This window comes from Acanthopagrus latus, chromosome 14 (genome assembly GCF_904848185.1).
Source record: "Acanthopagrus latus isolate v.2019 chromosome 14, fAcaLat1.1, whole genome shotgun sequence".
Taxonomy (NCBI): Eukaryota; Metazoa; Chordata; class Actinopteri; order Spariformes; family Sparidae; genus Acanthopagrus; species Acanthopagrus latus.
This window is the reverse complement of record NC_051052.1, coordinates 14,723,092-14,745,572: the sequence shown is the minus strand read 5'-3', so window position 1 is coordinate 14,745,572 and position 22,481 is coordinate 14,723,092. Positions and strand designations below refer to the sequence as shown.

The following is a 22,481-nucleotide window of genomic DNA, read 5'->3' as shown; positions in this document are numbered from 1 at the left end:
CACTCACCCTGATCAATATGAAATGCTGCAGTAATTCTCATGTCCTCTTATTAAAATCAGAACCCTAAATACCACTGTTACTGTGGCAAGTCGCCTCCGCTTAAAATAGAGTTGGACTTGAAAAGAAAAGAGATTATTGCTGTGATGCTGTCAGATCACTGTAGGGAGGCCATATTGGCTGAAGATGTCTTTGTGTGGGAAAGCATACATTAAAGATGACTGCTACACAAAGAGAGAATAAGTAAATACGCCAACATGAATATATGAAAACCCTCTATTGGCAAAAAAACTGAAAAAAATAAGATTAAAACATTGCAACCTAATAGAATTAGATTTCAAAAAGACAGAAAATGGCCTGGTTTGAAGTGTAGCCAGAGAGAGAACCAGTCCCTGCCTGCCTTGCTCCATCAGTAGCAGGGTCCAGCATCATTAGGTGATGAACAGCTGCTGTGTGTAAAAGGTAGAAGTGTGAATAATGTGGACGGAGTGGCACCTGGTTGGGGGGAACGACTCCACTCATTATGAGTCTGTAAGGGTGCCAGAAAACAAGCAATAGACAGGATGTACCGCCAACTGCGCCGCAGCTGAGGCTTGCGATGGGCAGAAAACGCGTGTTTGCCGTACGGGGCCGGGCTTAAAAATCCAGTCCCACGGAAGTGACAACTGAGTGGGGTCCAAATCAGAAGGAGCTGCTAGGACAGGGCAGCTGAGGCAGGCAACATGTCTTGCATGGTTAAGGAAGGGGATGTGGAAAGGTCCAATGGTAAATTAGTGGCTATACACCCATCTCTATGATGATCCACCCGCTAAGGAAAATCATGAAATAAAGTTAAAAGCTCAGGTAGATTGCTGGCAGGTAGACCTTGGTTGACAACCTCATTTTCACTGGATAGATATGTTCTTCAAAACCTGGTGGCTATATTACCCACAATGCAGCTTAACATTGAGAGACATCACTCAAAGTAATTTATCAGACTACATGCAGCTTCCTCAAGAGCCACAAAAGGCTTCTTAACCACTTTTTCCACATATGCTCTAGACTTTTAAGGACACTTTTATGTTTTATTATTTTGTATTTATTGTTGGAGTTTAACACTCTACAGTTGGACTATTTTAAGTATACTTAATCTTGTCCAGATAAACATCTCATAGTTAAAACATGTGTGCCAAGCAAATAATGTTTTTCTTCCAAAAATATCTGTCAATATTAATTTCTTTACATAAACACATGACCAATGTCATGATGGAGATTTTTTTGTTTGTTTGTTTTTTTACAGTTGAAGGCTCCTTAATATTTTTCAAATGATCTTAAAACATGCAGTTTTTTGGGCATTTCTGTACAGCAATTATTTGTTGTGTAAGAGCCAATATGTGGGTCGCAACCATCTCTCCCCTCTAGCTCTATTCAAAACGTTCCTTAACTACTACGTACTATGGAATTAGGACACAGCTAATGGGCTTTTAGGCAAACTGATACTCCCGTACTTTATGTCTTTGATTAAAAATATTTGAAAAGTGGCGGTGCATCCAGTACTCAGGTTGCAGCCATTACAGCTACACACCCATAAAGACTTAAGGAATATATTTAGCAAGTTTTTAATTATGTCCACTTTCCAGTATAGTGGTAAAGCAACAACATTGTACAGAACAGAGTCACTTCCTACCCCCCTGTGCCTGGAGTGGCCTTTGTCTTTTAGTGTCCAAGGTCACACAGATCTATGCAGGTCCCCCTCTGACAGTAATTACATATAGCCTCCAGAGAGAGGGCAACACGCGCAAGGAAAATAGGGAGAGGAAAAAGAGAAAGCGAGTGCGGCGAGGAGACAATGTGTGCGGGGAGAAAAGTGAGACAATGAGAGATAAACGCATACAGCAACAGATAAAGACCCTTAAAATAAACTGAGGATTAAAGAGCGCAATCCCTCAAGCTTCTCAGTGACTTGGAAAAAAGCGTTCCTAACGTGAAATTAATCACTTATCGAGCTTGTGTAAAGATATCCATATATGAAAAAAAACCCCACACTTAGGAGTAATTAAATGTGAATAATTAAAATGGGAAAAGGGGTAAAATACAGAGCGCTTAGGACCCCCAGAGAATAAAAAGATATTACAAACTGCATTTTCTCAACAAAATATGAGAAACGCTTGTAAGATAACAGTGTGGAGACCATTTCCTGGGCCCTTCGTATGTTCGGTTAAGAGCAACAGCAGCCGTATGTACTTCTCAATCACTACTGCCCTCAGCAGACCACAATAAATAAGTAAGTACACCCTGTTCTAGGAGATAGCCAAAACTTCCACTGACTTAATGGTTTGGAAACAGCATCTAAATATTAATAGCTGTAACCATAATGTTTTTATAGGGTTTTTTGTATTCTTCCACTTGTTTATTCTACTGTAACAGATGTACTGTTAGACTGTTTGCTATTTGGTGTCTTGCTCAAATGCAGTGCTCATTGTACACTGAGCTGCTGCCATCTGCCTCAAACTATGTATGCTTGTATCAATCTTAAGGTCAGCATTCATCAATCCTTTTTGTTCTACTGTCAGTATATGATATTAATTATACTCACTTGAGCCGATCTGCCATATCTCATTGTCACTGTGGAATAACTTTCATTTTTCTTTTCTTTTAGTGCCATAAAACACACAAAAAAACACATTTTCTACCTCACGCTCCATATTGTTAGTATCATCCTGCTACCTGATATAATTCACCGCCTTTTGTTTTTTTCTTTTTCTTGCTGCTGTGACACTTTAATTTTCCCACATCGAATCAATTAAGTTTGTCTTATCGTACTGAAGCAATGGTGGAAAAAAAATGTGTTCTCAACTGCAGACAGAAAAACGACTCTCTCTGCCAGTCCCAGCTGTATTTTAATCATTTTTGTTTCTATAAATACACTTTTATGATTCGTTTTACACCCACAATAAAGAGCTGTGGATTACTGAAGTTAAGTAAATGGGCTCGCACCTATCATCATTATGATGTCAAAAGCCAAGCCTCGGCAGTATAGACAAAGGAGAAACGTTCCCCCTCCTTTTCCCCTCATGGCTACCTTATTTCAGAAAAAAATGAATGGTGCTTTTCAGTGAGAGACATGTAATTTTCGGTCTTGTTTGAATTGTGCCATGAATTCCACATACCTGTTTATTTGAAGATGATTCTGCAGGTCAGGAGAGTCACAGTTTGTTATAAAGTGCTGCTTAGCTTTGAGTGAAACCTCTCAATGAACTACACTGCCTCGCATAAAAATGAGAAAAAGTATGAAAAAGAGGTCAACATCGCAACAAGTTAGGCCATGATGACAGCAGCAGTTATGTGAAAGGAGGGCAAGTTTCGTGACCATGTTGTGGGTTTCGAGAGGATGTTACTTACACGACTGTTGAGTGTTTAGTCCTAATTGCGGTATAATCAGACTTATGCAATAGTACGACAAATGATTTTCTTTGAAAAATGAAAAATGATCTTTTAAATTGACAAGTTATGTGAAATTTAAGGCACAAAGCCAAAATGATTTACTTCTTGCCATTAGCTACTGCACATATTTTTTTCCCCCATGGTGGTCCACCAGAAGGGGAGTTCAAGTAACTTCAAACAAGGCTTGTTCCTGGCTTCCACGCTGAACATCAGGGAAAAGATGTACCAGGGGAATGCCAGTTAGCTTTTAAGTGTGTTACACCTCAGTGATGGTCAAGGAGTACTCAATGAGTGTTTACTCCATCTGGCAAAACTGAGACTGCCAAAACACTGACTGAACTCTAATCCTATCGAGCAAAATTGCAACAGAAGAGGAGAAACTGGTTGTGTTAGTGAACAATCAAACTCCTGGCATAATGTAGGACCATCATCAGGAGTATTTAACGTTGTTGTGACTTAAAATGAGCTGTTTGGGGTTGAATGCTAATATATACAGTACAAGGAGGGCAAATGTTCAAACAACACATTGAGCAGTGCAGAATTTCAACTGAACAATTTTAGGTGTCGCAGGGGTCATCGGTGCCACTGTATTGTTTAAGTTTAGTGATGTTCACAGTTTTGCACCCATCTCGTGCTGTGTGTACTTTCAGTGGAGTGTTTAAGCATTTGTTTCTGTTCTAACTCAATGAACCAACGTACGCAATTTGTTAGAAGTTTATCCTCATGGTGCAGCACACATGGGATGCAATCAAATATCATATACATTAAAATTTTACATGGCCTGGAACATTAACTGTGGCAATAAACACATTATAGCCACTCTATGGTTTATGTGAAGTGTTACGTTGTCACGAGGTGCAATCACAAGCTTATTTATAATATTCAGCCTCTGCTTCCAAGCTTATCTGACTATATAAATTCCTTCACTCCAGAAATTGGGGGAAAGGGAGGAGAGAAGTAGAGGGGGGGTTGAAACATGTAATGATATTGCAAAGCACTCTGCTTGTATGATTTTACAGGCAGTAACACTTTGATGTGCTCTTCAAGGGGCTGGTATGACTTAATGTAGCTTTGAGGAAGCGTCAGCAAAAATGAAAGAGACCAAGGGAGAAAAAGAGATGGTGGAAGTTGGGGAGGGGCAAACAAGGTGATAGAGAGGGAGATGAGGAGAGGGAGGCAAGGAGGTGAGGACCGGACAGGTTTTTACATCCCTGCTGAGAATAAGGGCACGTGAGCCTCTTGGTGGACGAACATGGCCCAATTAAAGGAGAAAAAATAAAATAAATAAAAAGGCTGCAGCATTGCTGGATCATCTGAAATCAAGCCTTTGTATGAGAGAAGATTAAATAACGCACAGCTCTCCTGTCAAAACACACTGAGAGCAGCATTATAAAAAATGCTGTTTGTGTACAATTTCTTTAAATGCAACACTTAAGTTACTGCTGATAAAAACTTGTAAATGTTGTGCATGTTGCTGTTTTCCCAGGTTCCTTATAGATATAACAGAGATTCCTGAAAGTCCCTACAACTCCCTGAGATACTTCGAAAAAAGACGATTTCACTCCAGATCTCGCCCATACATTTTCTCTGCTGACAGTAAGTGATGCTGAAGGCATTAACCCCAGCCTCAGGTTAACACGTGCCATGTGCTGTACGGTTCAACCTCTACACAGTGACACGTGATTTCGATCAGTGATAAAACCTTGCACATAACCTCAACATCACTCCTCGAGTTGCAGGGGAGTGAAGCTCAAGTAGCCAGCGGACATGTAAGGGCTTTAGATTTGAATCTACAGCTCATGGCAAAGACATGAACAGCAGATTGTCTGCGCACATTTCTTAACACCTGGAGGTTTTAAAGGAGAGCAGAGGTAAGAAAGGCTCGGGTCTTGAAAGAACAATTGAGGCCAAGTGCTTTCCACACCCATATGTGATTGGATTATTATGGAGTGAGTGATGCTCAGGCTCAGATTGGCAGTAAATGAAGGCAAATTAATTAATTATGGCAGTGAGGCAAATTAAGAGGTGGCCAAAGTCAATTTCATGGCCCCCGACAGTCGACTGCCAGTGACGCCAGATGTGGGGGGCGGCTTTGAGGGGAAGACCTTCACATCCCGCACTGCTCCCACACACAAACTGGCAGAAGATGAAGGGACGGTGACTGGCATGAAGGCTTTGGATCTATTCCAGCCAGTTTGTGAATGCAGGTTTCAGTGTTATTGTGCCTTTCTGAATGTGTGATTTCATCAGAGAATAATTGTGTTACAAAATCCAAGATGTCCCGGACAGATTGGATCCAATTCTGACACAGTGGGTCAAACAAGTCAGTCAGGATGTTTCAGAAATGGTAAAAACCCACGCTTGGATTATTTCTGAAAAGATGATTTCAATTAGTGATGCACTGATCAAATATTTCCATCACCTGAGTACAGGTATTGGATCAGATTGTCCATTCTCTAATTCTAGTCTCTCATTATCTGCATTGAAATATTGGCAAAGGTGTTGTTAAGTGCACTGGGGCTGTAAGCATGAGATCCGTCTGGCCTTAGTTACCGTTATTAGCTTCAGACATCTTAGTGGCAACAAACTGCTGCGCGTATTAGCTTATAATTAAACACAGATACATATGTATACATATACACACACACACCTTGATATTGCAGAGGATGGCCCATTAAGTATACAACCTAAAAGATGGGCCGTTACCCAGCGTAAAATAAAAGAGGGGGAGGTATTATGTGTGCATTCATTCAAACACACACACGCGCGCAGACAGAGCTTGTCAGACGGAGCAGCCATGCGGGAATACCAGGGATTGTTAGTTTTCCCATTTCCAAACTTTCGTCTCCCTTCCTCCCCCTGTCACTGGTGACAAGAGGGGATGGTGTGATTTATTCCCGTCATTCAGTAGTAATAACAAGTAGGACGTCCTTTGTTTTGTCTCTGCTGGTGGGAGGAATGCTGCAGCAAGGGATGAGGTGAATGTCAGAGTGGTAGAGATAATTGACATTCATAAAGTCAGTGTGGTGTTAAAAGGGAATAAAAAGTGAGAGAGTGAGAGCCCCTCGCTCGCACCTCTGTGTGAAGAGACTGTTGATGGTGGGTAATTTGTGTAGGAATGCTTAAGATGATGAAATAATCACTGTAGCATGAAGCAATACAGCCATTTCAAGTTTTGCTAATTCACATTTGATCTATCCATGTAGTTTGCATATGCTTAATGAATCCATCAGGCAACTGTCGTTCATGCATTCCTGCACGCACACGAGGCACGACCTCACGTTACCTGTCTCTACGTCCTGGGTGTAGAAGTGCAGGGTGTCGCAGATTTCGGTGACGTATACTGGTCTGTAGTTGGCCACTCGTTCCTTCTCCTCGGTGACATGCACGACCTCCTCAACGGGTTTCTCCTCATAATTGGCCCAGATCTACAACATGAACACAGGTGACAGAGACAGGTGAATGACTGCAAACAGACAACAGACTGCTGCAATAGACAGAATAGAAAAAAAACAAAAAAATCCAAATAACAACAGATGTGTGTCAGAGGGGAGAACTCTTGATACGTCCATATAGAAGTAATAGAGATTCAACAACATTTTGCACCACTATCTGATTTGGTCACATATTTATGAGTGCCAGATAAAGAGTGGAATAGACCTTAATATCATACAGAAAAAGGGGTAAAAGCAAATAAGCATTATTTTTTCCCATCATCCTGTGCCCAACCACCATGATGCCTCAAACATATTCCAATTCAGAGGAGATAAGTGTGAGGACCCTATGTGACAGTCTTATCAACATAGAGATAGGAGTAATAATAGAAAAAGTAATATGACAACCCACTGGTCCACCACTCATGATTTGAAAGCAATAATGGTTGTCACAGAACTTTCTATTAGTCATAGAAAATGAAGCCAAATGATATCTTAAAATGGATGATGAAACAGCAGACAGTGTAAACAGAGCCGAAACATTTCATTAGGAGATGGATGCTAATTGACACAAATGTAATTGGAGACTACTTTGATATCCAAGTAACCAATTTAAGCAATAATAGCAAAGATTTCATGGTTGAAGAGTCTTAAATGTGAGGATTTGCTTTTCTTTGTCCCATATGAAAGTAAAGTGAGTATCTTTTTATTTTGTTTAAATCAAGTTGAGATTTAAACTTTTAAAGTGAGGACATTTTGGCTGGTCCTTGCATGTTGCACGGCCAATCTGAGAGTTCAGTGCTGGGTTAAGGGTTAGAACTAGTTCAAGATAACAGCAAGACTGAGGTCAGACATGTGGTGTAGGGGAAAACATGACATGTTTGGGAAAAAATAATGTTTGTGTGTGTTCGAGCATAGTGTTTTGTGCTCCTGTTCGTGTGTGTGTGTGTGTAAGCAGGTTGCATCCTTTCCATGCTGCATCAAGGTTAGTTCGCTTTCGGCTCCCCAGGAGAAACAGAGGGCAGGAGGCTCATTAGGGAGAAGTGCTTTGCCTTGGGCCACATATCAAACTGCATGGATGTCAGTAGATGTGTGTCGTGTGTGCGTGTGTGTGCGCGCGTGTGTGCGCGTGTGTGCGCGTGTGTGTGTTTACAGAGTGCAAGGGAGGAGGAAGAAAGAGTGGGTGGTTGTCAAGACTGGATGCAGCATGTTTGTATAGACCTTCAAATACAGTAATAGTATTAAACCATCGCACCATCACAGGATGGTCAGGATGAGAGCAAGCTCATCAACTCCCTGCAGATAATATGCACGAGAGGGGGAGCACAGGAGACGTAAAGAAGAAGACAAGGAATCAGGAAGGGTTGGGGAGCTCAAAAAGTCAAAAAGTGCTCCAACTTCTTGTGCAGAAAGCAGCAGCAGCGGGGGCACAGCTTGTTACCGCTCATTTCTGCAGGCTATTTGGGAAGTGTTTACTTTGAAAGGTTAGAGAAAGAGGAGGAAAAGAGGCAGACAGATTTTATAACAGCACAGTGATATTAGCCAATTAGGTTTTGGCTAATTATTTAACTGCATGGTATCATCGAGCTAATTAGATTAGCTAGTTTTAGTGTTGTCATTTTTTTTTCCACTCATGCCTTGGCTCATCTGCAGAGCTACGCTAGTGTTAAGGCTCAGTTAATCATACCCCAGGCTTTCTTTTTTTTTTTTTTTAATATGCCGGCTCTTCAGCATGCTTAGATTATCCTTTTACCTCATGGATGTGGTGATGTACACTGGCAAGAGTCTTACGGCAGTGAACTGAGTGTTCATATGTGTGCATGTGTGTCTGTGTGCAAGAGACAGAGCAATTGGTGAATGAGATTCGTGGGGGGAAAAAAAAACAATTGTCGCGACCATGGAAGAAATGTTTCCAACTGTTAGCCACGAAACGAGTGACCGAAGAACTGAGCAGTGTCGCCCTGCCTACCCACCGAGAAAAGACAGGGTCATACTACCCAATTACATTCAATTATTCATCCCTCAAATGCTGCAAATAAAAGGAAGAAGAGCTGGAGAAGAGAAGGGGGAAAGCAGCAAAGAAGAGAGGAAAGGAAACCAGGTAGATATTGCAGGGATTGAGGGCGAGCAAGGTTAATGAAGACCGAAAATACAGCCACGCTTCGTAAACCACGAGATCAACCAGGATTTTTTATTTTCTCTGTACGGGGCTAGACAGGCTTATTAGCACATTCATATACAGCCACATGCTAACATTATATGCACAATCACAAATGCAGGAATATGCAGCATCGGCTAATAAACATGCTTCCCACATTGCAACCGAGCTGACACGGCGTGGCTTTTCATCAAACCTGCAGCACCAATTAGGGATTACAAAGATTAGAGTGTCACCATTCATTAGCCTGGTGGGTATCACTGTGCCACTTTTAGGGTGGTGGCAAGTGGGTTGGCTTATGGTGGGATTGGACACCAAGCACATCAACAAAGGAATGCCCTTGACCTCCGGCTTTCTGCTGAGTGTGGATGTCAAAGTGACAAGAGATGGTTACAGAGACAGAAAAACACATTTGTCTCCCGAAAGAAAGTTCTCTCAGCTGAAGACGCAGCTATACTGCAGTCCAAGCGGTTGGTCAATTGTTGCAACCAACATGAGAGCTATTGCTGCTTTTGTAGTCGAACCTTTTTCTCCATTTTCCATCTCCCCATCCCTGACACTGCCTCCTTGTACAGCCGCTTTCGACTGAAAATGACCGACAATCCCGGTTCCTTTTCGGCTCCCTCTGTCACTGCAATTGTGTAAATCGGGGTTAACATTGCTTCTACACAGGAGGTGCAGTGTGAGCAGCACAATAGCAGAGCAGCAGTTTCAGTCCTCTGACTTTAGAGGATGAGTTCAGACACAGTACTGAGGGGTAGGTTTATCCACATGTTGGCAGCGCTCAGAGCCCAACAAGTAATGACTGTAGGGCATCAGAAAATGGAAGAAAGTAGACATCAAGAGTAAAATGCCATCTTGCATGGATTAAAAAGAAGCATATTTGTTGTGTCAGACGTTGTAAAACATCTCTTGTATGTACACACTGTAAGAGGCACAAGCTGAGCTTAGGTTGTCTGTGCGTGAGTTGAGAATGTTTAAGCAAAGTTGCTGTGGTTACCCCGAGATGAGCATTTGCTTTGCATTGTCTCCTACCGCACTACAAACACTGGAGCTTCATCTGTTCTTAAAGCTCAAATAAATGCGAAGACGCACGCACGCGCCTGCACACCCGCACATAGCGCCCAGGGCTGATGACCTTCCGTGAGCAGCCAACCATCCTGTTTGTTCCACTTGAATGCAGGTATGTGACTGCTGCTTCTGCTGCTGCTCTGCAACTGCAGCCAGACGCTAGAGCCACCAAGCTGCCAGAGACAATGAGAGCGAGGGCAAGTAAGAGAGAGAGAGAGAGGGGAAGGGGAGACAGCGATGGAAAGATGGGAAAAAGGAGAAAGCGGCAGGCTATTAAGCTCAGGCTGAAAGGACAACAAGTCCTAATAATGGAGGCCAAGCTGAGAGAGATGGCAGGTTAGGCTGACCTTCACAACTCCTGAATGACAATACACAAATAGACCCAAGCAAGTTTAGTGACTGGTCACTATAGGAACCACATGGAAAAAGGCTGAAAGAAGAATTTTCTCAAATCTGGTGTCTTGTCATTCAAATTCTCTTAATATTGCTGCCTTTCTCCAGCTAAACCTTCAATGATCTCAATCTTTCATCCCATCTCTTTATCATCTTAATTTCATTCTTCCAACACTACAATGAGGAAAAAAGAATAAGGAACAGTTAACAACCGAAAAATATTTTCCATCTTAAAAAATTATGACAAACTTTCACACCAGCTGCTGCAACTTTTTACAGCCAAAGTAGTTTCAAGTGAGACTTGGAAGAAAATGGCTACCTTTGACGAAGAAATTTCTGGTTAGGGCCAATTTTTTGCAGCAATTCACTAGTAGCGAGTCTTAATTACCCAGCCTGGCATCCCGAAACCTCGCTGATGGAAAGAGTAGCTCTCACACAGTTGGTAAGTGCAGCTCCGCTTTGGAGAGCTAAGTGGGCTGCTGATTAGCTTAGTGTTGATTTGTCTGAATATTTCTAATTTGATGAAGAGCGCGGCTGCTTAGAAAGACTGAGCAATTGTGCTACATTCGTAGATTCACACAGACAGGCACAGGTGGATGAATACACAGACAGATGGATGACTGAATACACACATAGTGCCAGAACGAGGGGGTGAGGGCTGGTTTGAACAGTGATTAAAGGTGGCAGTGTGTCAATTTGAGTAGTGTGTGTGTGTGTGTGTGTGTGTGTGTGTGTGTGTGTATGGTCTGTTAATACAAAAATTGTCACTGCCACCAAAAATACATGTTAAAAAGTTTGTTAGCAGGGACATTTGCATAAAATTTGGTTTGGTTAGAAAGGGAATCTGTGGAATGTGTGTGGCGCTGGAAGCCGGCTAGTTTATGTAAGCGGACTCAACTTTAAAATCGAAACTCTCGCCAAAATGAAAGCTAGGCTTTTTTTAATGAATGTATATAAGTCAGCCCTTCAAGTAAAAGCATAATTATGATGAAAGAGGCAAGATTTCCACTGTAACCCACCTCCATGTTACGCTGCATTCTGAGATCGACACTTTTCGGCTGCCATGACGACTGGGAGCAGAACGAGCTACTGCTTAGGTGAGCTGTGCAAAAATGTTCTTTTAGCAAACTCTGTGTACACAAACAATGTTCTCAATGCTCCGGTTCATGTGTAGAGACCCTGGTGATACTACGAGCAAATTTTCATGTAGTGTCAAGCCTTCTTAGTATTTTGAAAATAGCGATTTTGATGCTATTGTAAAAGTGCCCTAGCACTCCACTGAAAATGAGCTTGACCTGAAAACGAAAAATACATTAAATCTTAAAGTGCCTCTTTCATCGTAATTATGCTTTTACACCAAGATTTGACTTGCATACATTCACAAAGAAAAAGCCTAGGTTTCATTTTGGCGAGAGTTTCACTTTAAATTAATGTTGCTCCTGTTGCTCTCGGTTTGCAGAACAACAGTGAGAGGCACTGAGACGAGGCATTCGAGATCATGAAAAAGAAACATCCCTACAAGTCCTTCACAAAGCCAAGAGACACAAACTTTAATACATTACCTCATTCGTGAACTTGTCATTGCCAGACAGATTTTCCTCAGCAGTGGTGGCTGCTTAACAAGGAAGATGGCAATCCCCATCATTCCACACTGCTTCGAGATATCCAACCATTTCTTTAATTTCATTTTTGTGGGACTGACATAGTGTGGGCTTGAGTCTTGTTTTTTAAAGTTGTTTTTCAACTGAATCTCTAAAACTGTCTATGATTTGAGAAAGCGTGTCTTATTTTTACTCTCCTATCAAATAAAGAACATATTTCATTCCTTCTCTGACTAATCCTACACCCTCAGAAGACAGTGCACCCTGAAAAGAACATTATGAGCACTACTTTAAATACAGTCTGCTTTCACAATCTCTCATTAACCTGTCTTCACATGCCACACCGACACCGACAGCTGCGGTATGCACATGTCACTGCCCTCTGATTCAGGCACACCTCCATGGACAAGGCTGCTCAGCCCTCATACCTAGTCACAAATTCCAGTTCAGAAACAACATCACAGAGTCGCCGAAGCACTGATAATAGTAGCAGGATCATTTTGATTGATGGCTCTTCTTACATAGGAACTTGCATAGTCTCGTTGTTAATTCATTACCCAATCACACTTGGAGAACAACTGAAATCAATAAGAGCATGTTATTCATAAGAGTGCACTTTGTAAATCAATTTAGTCCCTATTACATCTCTGATGAATCCCCTTTAGAGAGAATTGTTAATTAATTCAATTGGGGGCATATTTTCCACCATTTGGTCCCACTGTGTTCGCTTGCAGCCTATTTCTTTTTTTATTAGAAACTTACATCAAAGGCCTTAAAGCTACACGTAAGGGTAGAAAGGGACCACATTTACTTATGATTTATTTTATTCTGTGTAGATGCGAGGTGGGGGAGCTTCACTTAGCTTCAATGATGATACAGCTGGTATCAAAGGGAAGAACTGGAATGCCCGTAAAGGATGCATACTCAATGAAAAGTTAAACACTGCCTGAACTCTTTTCGCTGTAAACCCAGTCTCTCTGGTACTCAATGCATGCTCGCCCTGAATGCTAAAATCTACCCAAAGGGTGCTGCCGTATAATTCTGCATTGATGTTCCATTTCAGTATTGCTCTATACAATAATGTTCCCTTGTAAATAACACAGAGCTCCAGAAAATAATTTGATTGGCATACAAAATGAGGAAGAGCTCATTAGAAATCTGCATCGGGAGTTGAAACGGGAAGGACAGGTTGGGGTGGCAGAGAGGTGGACGACCCTGGATTTCCTGGTGCTTGATGATGTTGTCTGTATTGACGAAACCATTAGAGGTGGAGAGTGATCAACGAGACGGACAACTGCTTCACTGAGGGCCAATCTGCCATATCACAGCTTCTATGATTACGCTGCCTCCTCTTAATGTCACATTAAGCCTTATACTCTGTGATATCTTCTGTTTAGAAATCTTCTCAAGAGCACTTAAGGACTGGGTGGTAAAATCACTCATTGCAATACAGTATTATTGACTCAGTGGGTCCTACTTTGATCGATATTGATCGATATTGCAACAATGTAAAGGTTACTACTGGTGTTTTGACAAAATATTAATAACAATGAGATCTTTATCAGTGTGATGATCAGTAATGTGAATATAATGACGTGGGTAGAGGCAAGTAATAGAACAGTCTGGTGAGCCCAGACATCAAGATCCCTTTACTTTAATGCAGCCTTTAAAACCACAAAAGACAGCACTGATGACATACCATGATATACTGATATCCAAAATCTGTTCCAGTAAAATACCAGTGTCCTTGAAGGAAGGATGAACAACGATTCACTGTTTTGGTTGGATCAAAAGCAGCGAAAACTTCAGGGCCAAGCCAACAGAACAATGAAAATTCACTAATTAGGGGCCAAATAGTGTAGTATTTAGAGTTTTCAACCAACAGTTAATAAACCAAAACAAATCAATCTTACACACAATTATAGTTTCATGGCTGATGAATGATTGGGACTAAAATCATCATTTATAAAAGATATGGGAAATATTCTCATGTATTCATGTCACCATTTCAATAAAATTATACATCAGAGTGGTGAATAAAGTGGTCTTTTCTCTGCCATGCCAAGTGCATATGCTCCCTTTTCAACTCTGGCTTTTTAAACCAATTTGACTCACTGCCAATAATTGATATGAAAAAAGGTTGGTGTCAGGTAAATCCTCGGAGCTGATGGAAGGTACCACACAACTTGACTGACTTAACGGTGAACTACCAGTGTCCATTCATTTTGGTTTATTGACTGCCTGTTATACAACAGGCCAGAGGCCACTTCAGTTTTCTTGACAACCCCCAAATCAAATTGAGTAACCTCTATGCGAAAAACAGTCATCTTTATTGATCTTGATTGGACAGCGAGTTAAGTGACAGGTGTCAGGGTGGTACAATCGCTCATGTACAGTAAAGTGAAAAGACATCAACGTGATGCAATCGCCTGGCCCTTAAGGGCCCGCCTCCAAGGTTAAGAGGGGTTGTTGATGGTACATTAACCCTGATGGCTCACCTTGTCATAGTGGGATAAGTAAAAGACATGTCTGTGGTTGTGGAAGAACTGATTTACAGGGTCTGTGCACAAGCTTCCTTCTCATTCCTTCCATGCTGTCCTCATATTCAGATTTAATGCATCATAAAACATACAGACTGGGCTAAGCACACACAAACATATATGTGCACAGAGGCACGATTGTGGCCTTGGGAGCAATTGGTCCAGGTTGAGCTACGATGTGCTAGCGACATTGTCTCTGCCACAGTGGGCTAATAGAGTACGACTGCTTATGGGCCTGCAAGGCCACACATGCGGACATGGTAACAAAACATGTCAGCTGCACACAGGTATATTGGACAAGCTGTAAAAACTGAAATCATACAACACCAGTATATCATGTTTGGGGAAGCAATTTGTTCAACACAGAGAACAAATTCCAGGTGAAATTCTGTTATATAACAACTTTTATCTTCAACCGTGTAAAACAGCCTAAAAAATGAAAACCCTAAAACATATGCATATAAATATATATAGTTTTCTAGGGAGGTTTCAGAGGGAAAACAAAACAAAAAAAGTGGCCTTCATGCAAGGTTTCTTAATTTTTTTCCAATGAGAGATACAAAAATAAAAAGAATCTAGGTTCAAACTGAGGCTACGCTGACTGGGGATTTCAACTCTTGGACACACTGCACACCACTGGAACCCAATCAATCCTAATCCTCTTAAATAAGAATATTAGAAAATAGGTGTCCACTTTCACGTCCCAAGCCAAACACTGAGGGGAGAGCGGGAAAAGCAGTAGCGGGGTGGAGGGATGAGTCTCTCGGATGTGGTTACTTAGCAGATAAATTATGCATTAAAACTGCACAGGTGGCGCGGGACAGGGTTTTTAGGTGAAGGGAGGGAGCTGAGCAGCTGGGGATAACAGAAACGAGAGAGCAAGCGAAGGAGAGAGGGAGAAGAAGAAGAGAGAAAGATACTCCCGAGCTTCATATCACAGCCAACAGATGTTCTCCCATCACAGAGGCGGCAGGCAGGCGGGGGGCGACTCAACCCCGGCTTACATGGCTAATATGACCCCCCTTTAAGCTGCCACACATACACGTATGTGACAATTGAGGGCTTGGAAACGACCTAAGGCCATCTTGGTGGCAACTTGTAACACTTTTTAAATTGCCACAAATTGATCCACTTCGATGCGTTGATGTTGGGTGAGGGTGGAAGCAGGACTGACTGGCTATTAGCAACAAGTACGTTATGTCAGAGCCGACGTCACAAAGTGACTTGAAATGCAGACAAAAAACCCTCACTAAAAACATAAGAAGTGCAAAATTAAATAACAAGCGCTGACTTGCACCAGACAGAGATTGGTGGTATGTGCATGTGAACTGAAGGGGGGGGGCATGGTGTTACCATGGAAACAGCAAATGTGGGCGCATATGTAATCGGGTCGATACGTGCACACACAAACCTACACCTGTGCCACCGTACTCATGGGCGCCACCCTACTCGGCTGGTGTGGAGAGCCAGAAGGCTGAGTGTATGGACCAGGCATTGCTCACAGATCGCACACACAAAACCACACACATCGTCCCTGGAGGCAGTCACTCCAGCATATGGAGACTTATGTCAAGTGGGAGTTTTTTTTTTTGTTTGTTTTTCCCCCACTCCTTTTTCTTTTTTTTCCAAATCGAAGCAGTGACTGTCTGTCCACGGTCATTAAAAGAAGATCAAGCTGAGCAGGATGTCGTCAGATCAAAACAAATGCAGCGGTGGGGAATAGGCATGCAATTTAAGACGACCAGCTGCAAGTGTGAGGGCACACAATACCGACACTCTATCTTCAGATGGCTAAGACAGAGACAGAAAAGAGAAAATAATTAAGCTGTAGCCAGGAAAAACACTTTGCCTGATTGTGTATCTTGATAACCTTGATAAAAAATGAGGTGCTGCTCGATGGAGGGTTGTAGAGATGGACACGAGTGTTTAGAGGCTCGCTTGATTTGTGTTTGATTACTATGTTTGTCCTACGCTGATTTTGCATTTGTATGTGTGATCTGCTAGTTGACTCCCTCTCCCTCGCTGTCTTTGTCCCTCACAATTATTCTGTCTTGATTCTCCCTTCAAAATCTGCTGTTGTGTCTCACCTGTATGAAAAGATAAAAGTGGGCTGCAACTGAAATGAAAGCACAGGATTCTAGTCCTCTGTTCTTCCTTTCATCCTCTGTAAGATATGTTTATTAAATCGAGTGGACTACTGTCCATGAGAACACGCTCTGTGTCTGATCACTGGAAATTAGGGAGGAATTTAAAGTAACAAGGAAAGGAAGAGAAGAGTGGGTACAAAGTAGAGTGATTAAGAAATAGGCCTACCTCAATGCTACAATGTATAAGGATGCAATTAAAAGGCAATTAATCAACTTTTTAATTAACAGGCTAGTCTGTCCCACACAGTGTTGCCATGACGACCAATTTCCAGGGTGGCGTTATCTCCTCTCTCCCCTCCGTTTCTCTGTGAAGGAATCCTGATCATTTTTCTCTCCGATCACACCTTTCATTCTTGTTCTTCCCTACTGCTTCCCCCCTTTAAGAAGAAGCCAAAATAATAAGAGGTATGAAAAGGAGGAGGCTACAGAGTGACGGAGGGGATTAGGGGATGGGAGGGATGCGGGATAGAGAGTGGCGGAGAGGTTAATATATATCTGGCGAGCAGCAGCAATGGGAAACAGGGGGAAGAACTAGAGGGAAGAGGGGGGAAACAGAGAGGGGGGAGGGGGAGAGTAGCAAGGGGAGAAAAAGATGGCAATATTATCACATCAGAGGTAAAGCCCCTTGAAGTTTTTTGAATCGCTTCCCACATGTCATAATTTGTAGTGTGATTCAAAGCCCTGGCGTTGCTCTTGAGAAAAGCTTCGTTCCCAGGTGAGGAACAACTTCACTAATCAGCGTCCCTGTAGGAGGGACTGAGGTTGGCAGAGCACAGACCCAAACTAATGTGGTGACAAAGGCATGAAACAGACAGGCTTCCAACAGGCCAACTAATCAGAACACAGAGCACTTTGGGATATGTCTGTCAGTTCTGAAATATTTAAATTTACTTGGAGATGGTTCAGAAGGACTCTGTGCTTAATTCTTTGATTGGATTGATGGATGTGGAAATAAAGAAGGCCTGCAGTAGTCAAACAGTCAGTTGCAACATGGGCACTGCTCAGCATGTTACATCTGTAATTAGCAACTTATTCTCAAAGTAAACCAGTTCCCTGTTTGCTATGGGATTGAGGAATCATTCTCTATCATTATATAACAGTGACTCAACTGTCTCAAGTGTCAATTATCTCAACGACTGTATATCCACATGCTGCACCCCCAAATCACACACTGGAAGCAAGCAAAAAATGCTTTGGTGAGACATATACTGACGCGCAGAGGAAGAAACAGAAGTATGTGGCAAGTGACAGTAATGTGGCAAATGTGGGGAAAAAAGACTAACAGAAAGAGAGAGACGAGGGCTGAGAGAGACCGGTACAACAGCGGGAATCGGAAGTGCAGTGATGACGAGAGCCTGTTTATGTAACTGTCTGCCTCTCCCTAAGGCATGTGAGAGAGAAGGGGGGAATAGAGCGACTCTGTAAAATGCACAAAAACACACTGGCAAAACTAGCAGAGTGGTCCCATTCTCTAGCTTGAGAGTGTTTTCTGCAGGCTAGCCAACCAAGAGACTGAGCACAGTAAGAGGTGGACTGACCTAAATTACAAGAGGAGATTCTCCAAAACTAAACATTTCTCTCAAGCCTGGATTGTCACCAAAAAAAAAAAAAAGTGTCATGTTGGTGAACAAGAGGTAACAGAGGAGGACAGACGCGGAGTTATTTCAGGGCCATCTTGCCCGCCTTGTTAATAAACCCTTCCACTTTCCTCTTAGTTTGACTGATGAGATGGAATAGGCCAGCCATGCCTCTAATGGCCAGTCAAAGACAAACACACAACGTGGAGAATACAGAAGTGAGCACATGAACAGCAACACGCGTGCTCTCAACAACTATGGCGATACAATGATCTTTAAACCATGATGGCATCACTCACACACACACGAGATCCAGTTGGTTAATCCTCATATATGAAGCAATCCCTCCAACCCTCTCCGTGCCTTATTCGTCTATTCCTCTTCCCACGTGTCATCGTGCTCCCAAGGTTGACAGCCCATGAAAAAGGACCCATCAGTTTTCCATTAAGAGCGAGCATTTCTTTGACAGTTTAACAAACATGGTGAATGCCATTCCACAAACCAACAATCTGCAGTGCTCTGGTATTTTATAGCTTAACTAGGGTCACGAAAACATATTTAATTTTGTTGGGACAGTGTGATGATCCCCATAGGCCACTAAAGACACTAAACCACGGTTAAAAACTTGAGCTGACAGGTACGGTGCTTTGCAGCAGGCAGAGAACCATCCTCCAGTACAGTGGCTTGCCACTGTTAACATGTGAGCAGGTACAGTGTCTGCTTTGTCAGACATCCACTTGAAGTTACATGAGCAAGAGATGTTTCCTAATGCAAAAAAAAAAAAAAGAGGCATCCCTGCTTCTTTTTGGGCTTCCTTGTTGAAAAACGCACTTCGAAGAGGTGCCTTTAGAAAAACCACGAGATAGTGGAAGAAAAAAAAAATGCATCAATGAATCAATGCAATGCATTTTCTCCTCACACAGACAAAGCATTACAGAGCATGTGAAGTAAGGGGAGAATAACAAATGAGATGCTTAATTCAGGGCTTAGGTTTGAAAAAAGGTGGAGGGGAATTACGGGAGTCAGAAAAAAGTTGAATTAAAGAGCAGATGATGAGTAAAAAGAAAGATGGGGATGATGAGGTGAAGGTACTAAAGAAAGAGCAAATGAATGAGAGGGAGAAACAGTGGAACGGGGGGAAAAGGTAAGAAGAGCGGGAGAATGAGAGGCCATGGGGGAGCCGTCAGGAGACGGATGGAGGAACAGAATAAGCAAATGAATTTAGGAGTAGAATTGGCTGCTCAACCAAGACCGGCCTGCCAATGTGTGGAGGATTCTCTATGTGTGAGCAGGTAATAAAGAGAACTGATGAGGCACTAGCTTCTGCACTGGCTGTAAGCTTCTCCCCATTCTGGAAAAGAGTGCACTTAGCCTAATTTGCCTTTCTATAGTTGATGCTAGAAAACGGCATGCATAGTGCAGTAAACTGCATAACAGCAACATTATAATCAGAAATAATAAAGCATATTTGAAAAGGTCAGGGGTGTCAGAGGTAACCAGCACTTCATACCTCTTAGGTGACAACAGGCCAGTGAGGCAATGTCAACAAGGTCTGATCTTAATGCCTTGGAACTAATAAAATGGAAAGTCATTAAATGGGGCAAAGTTTGAACCACCAACCAGCGGAGAGAGCATTTAAATGGTGCCCTCAAGAAACAAATATTTAGCATTTCATTAGACAGCAGAGAAAAGCGAGGGGAGGCAGGGAGGGGTATTTCACTGCCGACCCATATTAAATGGAGTTAAGTGTTGCTCCGAGCAGGGGCCCTAAAAAATGTCAAAGTGTGTGTAAATGACTGTAACTTCCGTGTGTCTTATTTTTAGTGCAAACGCGAATAGCACACGCCATTTTCTTTTTTCCCCTGATTAAACAAGGACGATTAGAGAGGACACCTGAAGCAGGGTGAAAAGTGTGCAGACTTGATGCTTTCACAGCATCTGCCTGATGACTCTGAAAATAAATAAATGTCAGTTATCTGCGGGGGAAAATGTCATCACGGCCTCTAGCCGTAATGGATGTTCACATGAATGGCGTGGCCAATGCATCATGGCAGGGTTGTCTGTGCAAACTGCTGCAAGGTTACAGGAAAGTCAGCAATGCAATGCGTGCTCATTCAAGCCGAACTGATCAAATCCTTGAAGCCAATAAAAGCATTTAAAGACAATGTTAACTAAATTACATTTTATAAAGGATAAACAGGAATAAATACATCTATAAAAGGGAATATTTTCAAGGATAAGTAGTTTTAGATTAATATGTTTTGCGTTTAAGTAAACACCCAGAATACTGCATCAATTAAAAGCCGTTGCACAAGGTAATAACCTTTGCAGGGACTGACTAATCAAAGCTCTGCAGTGTGAGGTCAAATGTGTTCGTGTTAAAATTCAAGGCTCGCTGCTTGTATTCCATGCACTCCTTTCTTGTGGAGGTAGGAAGCAGTCAGCCAAAACCAGTCCTCAGCAAACCAAGTGGAAAAGTGTCTCCTTACAGTGTCCCAGGAGGGACAAAACCATGGGAAGAAAAAGGAGAACAAATAATCCACCAACACAACTCCAGTCAGTGCACGTCCTTCACACTCACTTTCATCAGCAGAGATAGTGGAGAAATTGGGGCAGAGGAGGAGAGAGAGAGAGAGAGAGAGAAAGAAAAAAAAAAGAGGGAAGCCCCAAGATATAAGAGGCGGGGGGGGGGGCGGTGGACGGAGAAAGTCACGCGGGCAGACCTGGAGGTTTGTGTTTTCTATTGCGGGTGGCGGGCTGAGCATGTGTTAATCAGCCATAATGCAACTCACTATGTCATATCAAATTATGCTCTCTGCCAGCGTTTCACCTCCTTTTCACTCTTTTCAGCCCTCCCTCTCCACCCGTGATCTCAGCCCATCCATCCCCAGAGCAGACTGAAGGGGCGGGGGTGTGCGGTGGGGTGGGGTGTGCAGTGAAGGGGGGACTGCCTGAGTTTTTCTCCACTGATGAACCAGAGGCAGCCACAAACCTGCCCCTGAGGACCTCTGCTAAGAGCCCGCAAGAATCTTGTGCATGACTGGAGAAGGGAAAGCACAGGGCCAAGGACACCGACAAACGCATATGCGCAGGATGGTACATATAACAATGAACATGCGCAGAGAGCAAGTTAAACACGTAAACACGTAAATGCAAACATAACAACTATGGTAAGGCAGCCCTTGCACACAAAGTACACAGGCAAGATGTTGCGCCTAACAAAAAGGCCCACTTCCTGTTTTTGTGCTTCATCAAGTAGAATATGTGTGTGTTCCTAAGAACTGTCCCCATGTCGTTGTGGCTGGATGCATTTTTCAGATGACATTTTCAAAGTCAGCGTACAATCCTGCAACTCATGTAAATGTATAATTTAACATGAGGAAGGTGAGACTGCTGAGATGGACTCGCTTCATTGAGAGTGTCTCAGTGTATCTACTTTTTACGTTGAAATTGCTCATCAAAAAGAGTTTGTATGTGTCACTCCTCAGGTGACCGGCATGCACAGCCCGCGTGTGAGATGGAGAACGAAGCAAATAAAGATGGAAAGAATGTTTGCATGTGTATTCACAAGACTGAGAGAGGAGCTGACAGACTGCTGAATTTGCAGCTTGGAACCAGGGAAAAGGAGGAGAGAGAGAGAGAGAGAGAGAGAGAGAGAGAGAGAGAGAGAGAGAGAGAGAGAGAGAGAGAGAGAGAGAGAGAGAGAGAGAGAGAGAGAGAGAGAGAGAGAGAGAGAGAGAGAGCTGGGGGTTGGGGTGTAAATAACACACACATCACTGGGTCCACTGATCTCTTTCTATGTCTTTCTGTCTCTCTGCCCGGGGGCACGTAGGGTCCAGCTTGCTGTCTACAGTGGGGGTGGGGGGTGGGGGTGTCACCAGAGAGTGTGTGTGTCTGCACTGTCTGTCGGTCTGCACATGCTCAAAGTGTGTTTGAGTAAGCAGGAGGGAGACAGTGAGAGTATGGTGTGTGTGTGTGTGTGTGTGTGTGTGTGTGTGTGTGTGTGTGTGTGTGTGTGTGTGTGTGTGTGTGTGGTGCCTCCTTCCATCTGCATCCCAAGTTTGTGTGTGCAGATGTGTACACAGCACACTGAGAGTCATATTATGTAATCTCTTAGCCATATGAAAAAAGCCTCCGTC

At 42.8% G+C, this 22,481-nt stretch overlaps 1 protein-coding gene across 1 annotated transcript in view; it reads right to left on the bottom strand.

Annotated features, from left to right (window-relative positions):
- Positions 1–22,481, bottom strand: part of snd1 (staphylococcal nuclease and tudor domain containing 1) — a 175,358-nt gene that overhangs the window by 35,015 nt on the left and 117,862 nt on the right. Inside the window, exon 18 of the mRNA XM_037120992.1 lies at positions 6,708–6,849. Coding sequence (XP_036976887.1) covers positions 6,708–6,849 — 142 coding nt within the window. The remainder of the gene's footprint in view (positions 1–6,707; positions 6,850–22,481) is intronic.